This window comes from Echinops telfairi, unplaced genomic scaffold, assembly GCF_000313985.2.
Source record: "Echinops telfairi isolate 266 unplaced genomic scaffold, ASM31398v2 ScPeMD7_21;HRSCAF=78, whole genome shotgun sequence".
Taxonomy (NCBI): Eukaryota; Metazoa; Chordata; class Mammalia; order Afrosoricida; family Tenrecidae; genus Echinops; species Echinops telfairi.
Window position 1 is genome coordinate 12004003 of NW_022103918.1, and position 8640 is coordinate 12012642.

Consider the following 8640-nt stretch of genomic DNA (forward strand, 5'->3'; position numbering starts at 1 on the left):
CTGGTTGCACAGTGGTAAGTGCTTGGCTGCTAACAGAAAGGTTGGTAGTTCGAATCCACCAAGGTGTGACAGACTGTGGAAACCCATAGGGCCAGTTTGATGCTGTCCCATTAGGTCACCAAGTTTGACTCCACCTCAATGTGTATAATCCTTTCACTAAAATATTTCATTTTAAGCAAGTATTTGTTTCTGTAGATTAGCTTATTATATGCAAAAAATCTTCCTAATTCTTTGTTCCAACATCAATATTCCAATTTTATAACTTACTAAAATTCTTAGGGGAGAGTGGTGGAAGTAACAAGACGTTTAACCTCCAACTTTGCATTCCTGATTTTAAGAATCTTGCAAATTATAGCTCACTTGGAGAACTATTAAATACATTCATGCCAGCACTTGGGAAGCTAGGTGTGCTGCATAGCATATGCTTAGCAATGGTTTGGCCAACTTTTAACTCATAAAAAGCGACATGAATAGCAAACCAGAGAGTTAGTCCATCACCTAAAAGTGTTAAGTTCATTAAATTAATTTCCACCTTATGGTGAGACCTTCAGATATCCAAAAAGCTGAAACAAGAGTATCACATAATCTAAGTACTCCACTCTGGCCATCCTTTGTACCGAACCCTTCCCACTTTGGTTTGAGCAGACTGTAAAAACTGACAGCTGATTCCCATGGTGTCAACAGCCTTTGCCAACAATGCCAATTCCCAAAGAGACCAGAAAAATGTGCCAATGACTACCCACACACTGTGAGCCAGCAGCAGTCCTTAAGAGACTGAAAACAGGGACCATGCACCGCACATAAGCAGCACATAAAAATCTATGAGGCCCTTTGGATGTGAACTGAAACGATTGTGAAGAATATGTAATTCAGATCATATCATTAGCTTTTAAAAATAATCAAACATATAAAATATGTAACCTTCAGGCCTATCTTTAAAAGCACTAGAAGACAATTTCTAATGTTTAATGTCTTAAAAATTAAGTCAAATTCTGATCTAACTTCTATTATTTAACCAGACACTGTAAAGGTCTCCTGGGTGTCGTGGGTCAGCAACAGACAACCTACAGGCCCAGTACACAGGAGGGAGCAACCACACACGGAGAGAAAGCTTATTGCTGCACTGCTCACAGCTCGCACCAAGCCTGTGCATTTTAAAAGAATTATGAAAAAAGGAGACTAGTAATATGAAGCAGGTATTTCATGTGTCTACAAGCCTAAACTATTGACTTCCTGGCCCTTTAGAGAAAAAGTGAGACTTAAGAGAACTTCTTAAGCAATGTATTCTTTCTACTAATGTGAATATATGAAAGGGCTTCAAAAAGTTAGTGGGAAAATCCTATTATCTTTTAACTTCATTTTTCCACAAATTCTTTGAAGCCCCTTTCCCTTGCAATCCTTTTTGGTATTTGTGTTTTATGTTAATAATAAATACCAAAATTAGGGTACAAAAACAAGTAGCTACCTGGTAAAATTCAACAAAGATATTATTTATTTTGTCCATATACAAGAAAATTTAGAAGCCTAGTAAGAAATTAGCAGCAAATAATATACTCCGCAGAAAGCAAGGTTTCAAATTTTATTTATGAAACTAGAAATCTAATATTTCATTTTATAAGTATTACAAATATTGGAAATAGCTCTTTAAAGTCTTCTGAAAGCATGCAGATAGCGAATTAATTTCCACAAAGGAAATGGAATAAAACGTTTGAAGACAAATTCATTTCTAAAGCAAATCAACTTCTATTTAATAATGAAAAGAAAAAAGATCAAAAGTTAAATATCTAAAAAATTACACAGAAGACATCAACAAAACGAGAGATAATTATGAGAGGTTAAGTGGCAGAAAGTCAGGAAGTACAAGTATTCTTTGATATTATATTCTTCTACATTTTAATTAGATGATCCACATAAAGGTCTATAAAGCAAAATTTCTTTAAACTACCCCACTTCCATCTCATACACCCTACATACATTTTCAAAATGCACACTGGTAAATAATACCACAAAGCATTATGACACCTACAAAAATCTACTTTCAAAGCCAGGTAGTTTATTATTTAATTATTATGTATGCTGTAGTACATATGTTTTAGTGTCAAATACCAAGAATGAGTACTTAGGAAATAACTGCGCAAGGAGAAAGATGATGGCTATTTTAGGCTCTTATCAAATGAGAAATGGAGGACTACATTGTGGGAACAGGATAAAGACTCTCTTTTAGTGTTTTGAGCCTTGGTAGTGCAACAGTTAACCGTTTATCTGCTGACCAACGGGCTAGCAGTTGTAATCCACTTAGTAGCTCCGAAGGGTTGGCAGCTGTAATACACTGAGTAGCTACGTAAGGGAAAGATTCGGTGATCTGTTCCCCTTAAGATTCTTCTGGGTTATAGCTTAGAAAGCCTTCGGAGGACATTCTACCGGGACATATGGAGTCGACGAGAGTCAAAACTGGACTCATCAGCACTCACCAACAGTAACTGCTTTCTACTCAGACGGTGGTCTATGCACCCATATCAGCATCACCAAAGACTTTAAGAGAAATGCAGCATCTCAGATAGCAACCCAGATCTGCTGAATCAGAATCTGGATTTTAATAAGTTGCTCGAGTTGATTTAGTGCTTTTTTAAAGTATAAGAAGCACTGCTTAAGACCGTTCTTTGCTTTATGAAATGTAAATGAATATATGCACGAATCTAAAGCATCTTTGGAAAGCTAGAACTAATACAACTGTAGCAAGACATTTATAGTAGGGTCTAGGTAGTAAGGCTGCAGATGTTTTCTCTAAATGTCTTTCAATTGTATAGATAAAAAATGTTTTACGACAATATGAGGGGAAATATATTACGCTGTATTAAAATCATGATTTCTGAGCACCTCTTCTCAGGAACTCAGAATACTGGTCAGAAAGACCACGAAAAAGGCAAAAACAAAACAAATCAGACTTTGTCCTAGTCTTTGGGACTTGGAAATAAATCTGAATGAAATCTCAATCCATTTAACAGAATTCATATTGAGTCTTTTTTTTAAAGTATAAATTGTTAGTAAAATTACTATGAGATATTTGTACTATAAAAAATGATCAAACAATAGAAATTCAGTTTTTAAATTTCAAAACTCCTAAAATAGAATTTGTTGTTGTGCTACCATGTGCTACCATATTGGTGCACCTAATCAGAGGTCCATATGAACATCCCCATGGAATACAGAAATATATAATAGCTGAATTGTAAAATGTTTACTTACAGCCTTACACAATTCATTGAAAGTACCAGAATATCTGCTTTTAAGTTTAACTGTTTAATAAGCTATTCATCGACTTTTTAACATTGTATTAGAAAAAGTAAATTCCAAATTCCAAATAAATTCCAAAAAGTCAGTTTTCTGGGATCACAGGAACATGTAACCAGAAAAGCCCCAAACAAATGTTCACTTTCCGTGAAACATAAATTGATCAATCTCCTATTAGGAGAAAGTCATATTCCATCACAAGGTTGTATATTCTTTTCTAGGATCAATTGAAATTATTTTTACCTAGATAGTTACCTTTAAATTAAAGGTTACTTTTAAACAAAATTCACTGTCCACTTGGCATTAATTTTTGTCCTAAAAATTTAGTGAGTGAGTGAGGGAGAATTTCTATTTACCTTCTGAATATTTTCTTGCTTTAGGTAAAAACCTCCTCCAAAAATAAACACATCATTTAAAAATATTGTTAAAGTAAAATTCTTCATAGAGAAACAACAAAACCTAACTAAAAATACAACACAATGCTCTTAAAAGCACTTCTAAAATAAGAAACCCCAAATTTGTGCCCAGTTCTTTGCCTCTCTTTATATTTATGACAGTAAAAACACCCATTAACACTTCTTGAATCCTGAATGTAAGGTGTTGTTCAGAGGTAAGAGAACTTCTTCAAAATGGGAAAAAACAAATCCAAAAGAAGTATCATGAGCACTGAATCAAGAAGTGCTATCTTGTCATATACTTAAGCTAACATTTACCAAATAATTATTTCCTTGTTTCTCCTAATAGAAAGAAAATCTGATAAATCACATCATATAATCGCTTACGATTCATCTATAAATGTTCTTGCCCTAACTCCATAATGATGCTTTTAGAATACATATTAGTAACTCATGACTAATGATTGAATTCAATCAATTAAAAAAATATCTGTTAGCAGTTTTACTTACCTGTCTTGTCTTTGCTGATGTTTCAATAAAAGGAATTCCATAACTTCTTGCTAAGTCCTGAGCCTGTTTTGTGTCTACTGTTCTAGAAGGCAAATCACACTTATTTCCTACTAGGACCATAGGTACATCTTCAGAGTCTTTAACTCTTTTTATTTGTTCTCTGTGGGGAAAAAAGGTACAGCAGACATGAGTGACTCAAAAACCTTCCCCAAATTCTCCACGACTTTTGATAAAATTTGGTTGAAGGAAAACATAAATTGCCTAACTTCCATCATACTAAGCTTTCTTTGCTTGTCTTCCAGATCTAATTATATTTTTCTCCACCTTACAGACAGATTTTATTATATATCCTTAATAGATCAAATACTAAAGAAATACAGTAAAATGACAACAGGTTCACATGCAGGTCAGTCACAATGATAAAGCAAAATATTGAAAATGTTTTTGCGTAAATTAAAAAATATATATAAAATCTTGAGAATATATCCTCTACTCTTGTTAAACTATAGCTCTAATTTTTAAGTATTTTATGAAAATATGAATTATAATATTAACATAATTTTAACTTCTGTCAGAAAAGAAATGGTACCAAGGGAAAGATTTTGGTTTCTATGTGAAAAGTACTGAATTCATTTTTCTGTTTATTGTGAAAAGTACACTTATGTGGCTGCTAATTTTTAATAAGATGTGCACAAAATCTAATTCTGGAAGGAAGTGTTATTTTCACCATTTTAGGCAAATTTCAAAGATGTAGCATAATAGGAAGAGCAGGAATCTGATTTGGTTCCTCTACTTATTAACCAATATATGTATACATACTCATCTATGAGGAGTACTGGGACCCATGAATTGTGGGCCATGCATTGAGCTTCTAATCACAAGGTCAGCTGTTCGAACCCACATGCTGCTCCATGGAGAACGATGGGGCTATCTGTGCTCACAGATATTTGAAACCCAAAAGAACAGTTGAATTCTGTGCTATTGAGTTGCTGTCAGTCTTAATCAACTCAAAGGCAGTGAGTTTGGTTTTTAAGTTTTATACTAATCTACCCAATTTCCATCCACCCAAATTTCTTTTTCTCCATTACTAAAGCATAAAGATACTGTTGTTTTTAAAATGTAGTCAGTTTTATGCATATTTGTTATATTCTTTAAAAAGTCATTAGTCTACTTCTTCAATTTTTTTAAACAACTTTAGCATTTAAAAAAAATAACCCAGATGGATATTCATCCAATGCCAAGAAACTTTACCCCAAATATACTTCATTATTTCTAAGGCTATTTGAGTAATATGACCTAAAATCTCCTGATATTTATGATATTTAATTTTATGACTGATATTAGAAAGTTCAAAGTCTCTTTTCTCTAACATAGAGTAGTCAAAAAAACAAGGTGTTTTATTAGAGTCCAACAGGTCTAAGGTTCAAGCCCAGCCTCACCACGTTCAACTCTCTATAATGAGACAAATTACTCAGCTGCTCTAATCCTTTTTAAGAACTTTAATATACTCTGGAAAGCTTACTTATATCACTAAATTTATTTTAGAATTTAAACTAGGCAACATGTAGATCCATAGTTTTTGGAAAAATTGAAATGATAAAATTTATCCACCAATTTTTTGAAGCCCTCTCATTATATGCACAGTGCTCAGCACTCCTTACTCTCTACCTTCCCAATCCTTTCTCTGCACTTCCAAAATTAGGGAATTGTTTTTATTATGGAGAACACTGACTGTTTGGAACATAAGTTCTTAGCCAGGACTTCATATCAAAATTACCTAGGGTCTTCCTAAAAGTATCCATTACCAAGGAAGGTCATATAAATTAGAATCCCCTAAAAGAATCTCAACATGAATATTTGATTACTCTTGGTAAAGCATTACTCTAATAGAATAAAGTCAATACACATTTTTTAATTATTTAAAAGCAATTCTTGCTTAAGTTCAGTATCAGTTCTATTTGTTACATGGTTTTTTTGTTCAACCTATTAAGACATCTACTTCAAATAACGTACAAGTAGTCAATATAATAATTGGAGATTTGCAATATTCCAAAATTACCAAATCTCTCAATTCTTGGATATTATCTTTGTAAACCAACTTCGACTTCTAATTTTTTTATTTTGGATTTTTTTAAAATAATTAAATCATTTTATCGGCGGCTTGTACAACTCATCACAATCCACACATACAGCCATTGTGTGGAGTACATTTGTACATTTGTTTTCCTCATCATTCTGAAAACATTTGCTTTCTACTTGAGCCCTTGGTATCAGCTCCTCATTTTCCCCTCTGGATCAGGTTTTAAATGGCTCACTAGGTTTCAACCCACCTATAATGGTGAATATCTTCAAATGATTTAGTATTATTTATGGCAAATACACAAAGAAAGCCCTCCCCAGTCCTCATGTACTGGTCCCTCATTGCACTGTATTCCTCTTGACCTGCTGTGTCGAGAATATCCAAGAGACAGGTTTCTCCATCAATTACTACTTGTTTCCTGTAGGAATCCTAAGAAGGGAGAAACACAGTTGGGATTATTATACTGCACCTTTTACTTTAAGAAAGGTCTTCTGCAGAGATCCAACAATACAAGTGCACATATTAATAAGTAAAGGAAGAGGGCTCACAATAGCCACAAAGCAAAGTAAATAATAACAAAAATAACAGGCTTAGTTGACAAAAAGAAAAAAATCAGTCAATTTACAAATACCTTAGTTTTACACAAATGATGCATGAGTTATACATGTTTTGCCAACTAGGCAAACCCTGCTCGTGTAATTTTCCTGTGTGGGTTCTGTGCATCACACATTTTGGCAGGCTGTTTATGTGAGCACCTGTTTACACAAATACAGACAATGGCAAGTGCCAGGCATCTGTTTTACTTATGGCCAAACGAGTACATGAAAGAATGATCAAGATTCAGGAGTCTAATGCGCTCTGAAACCCTGCGACCAATATCTACAGTCAGACAAACAGTGTATCTATGTATACATCACATAACTGCTCCATCTGCAAATTCAGAGGGAACTGCAAATACTAGTACAAAAAGAAAAAACAAGAGGAGTGGCGGAAGACCATGCAACTATTAGACTGAGTAAAGGAAGGGGGTAACTTCAACACAACCTTGAAAACTGGATTCTCCCAAATCTCAGTAGTACTTAAATCTCAAAGATTTTATATACCCTCCAACAAACAAACATCAAGAAATCAAAGAAAGGGGATTGATGCAATGTGACATCAAAGAATAAGACAGAGGAGGTAACTGGTTTTAAATACAAACATAAGAACATAATATCTTACTGTTCTTCACATGACCAGAATTAAAATGCCTTAGTTCATGAATTTCTTAAAAGATTATACCATCATAAAGAGTATGGTCGTCACTAAAAATAGCTTTGAAAAGTATGCACAGTATGTGACAACAGAGACATTTATAGCATAATCACAATAAAATGTATACATATACGTAAAAAATTTATCTGTGAACATTTGACTCTAAATTGACCCTATGGCACTGAGGGGTTTTTTTTTTGGGGGGGGGGGGTTTGAAACACATTTGATATCTGGTCATATATACAAGGAGGCTTCAAAGAATTAGTGGAAAAATTCCATTTTTTTCACCAACTTTTTTGGAAACTCCTCCATATGACAAAATGTTAACACTGACTATATCTTTGATGGAGGGAATAAAGAGAGAAAATTTATCTCTTGCTTATCTTTCAAACAAACTGGTTGTTTCCAAGTTGTCTACTATAAAAAATTACTTCTTTGCCCAGTCGGTGGGTGGAGGGAGGGGAGAGGAAAGGGATACATATATATTTTAAAACAAGAAACTCTTTAATAAAGATATGAACACATGATTGATACTTCAGGTTTTTAGACTGTTCCTTTAATTAACTACTTGAAAGAACTTACAAATTACAGTTTTGAATCCAAACCCTCTGCCATCAAGTTGATTCTTATAGATGACCAAGCACTTATAGCTTAGAATCACTCTGTTACCCAGGTGTGGCTACTGGATGGCATAAAGTAGATCAACCCAGACTCTCTTTACCTATACCTCTCATCTCACATTCTTGACTTCACAAAACTAATTCAAGTAAATAAAGAGTTGATAGCTTCCTTATTCTTTAGAGCTAAAACTTCCCACCAATGATAAAATTAGAGACTACACGGATTCTGGGGCCACACAGTCTACATAAAAAAATAAAGCATGGCTGGGGAATTACTCAACATCTGTCCATATGTAAAGCCTCCAAGATGTACCTCAATAAAGCCCAGACTCAACTGGAAAACACTCCTAAAGGCCAATGAACAATCCTTGAACTAACTACAAGCTTTTTCTTTCTCGTTGTGTTTTTTTTTGTCATTGGTTTATTATTGTTGTTTTGTTTTATTTAGTTGCTTTCTTTTGCTCTGTCTTGTTTTTGTGCATGTTATTAT

At 33.9% G+C, this 8640-nt stretch overlaps 1 protein-coding gene across 4 annotated transcripts in view; it reads right to left on the reverse strand.

Annotated features, from left to right (window-relative positions):
• The window catches only part of KRAS (KRAS proto-oncogene, GTPase), a 37430-nt gene that overhangs the window by 13551 nt on the left and 15239 nt on the right, over positions 1–8640 (reverse strand). For all 4 annotated transcript variants that reach the window (XM_004699982.3, XM_004699981.4, XM_045288479.1 and 1 more), the window contains exons 3-4: positions 6527–6705; positions 4197–4356 (exon numbers count right to left, since the gene is read on the reverse strand). In XM_004699982.3, the coding sequence (XP_004700039.1) occupies positions 4197–4356; positions 6527–6705 (339 nt within the window). The remainder of the gene's footprint in view (positions 1–4196; positions 4357–6526; positions 6706–8640) is intronic.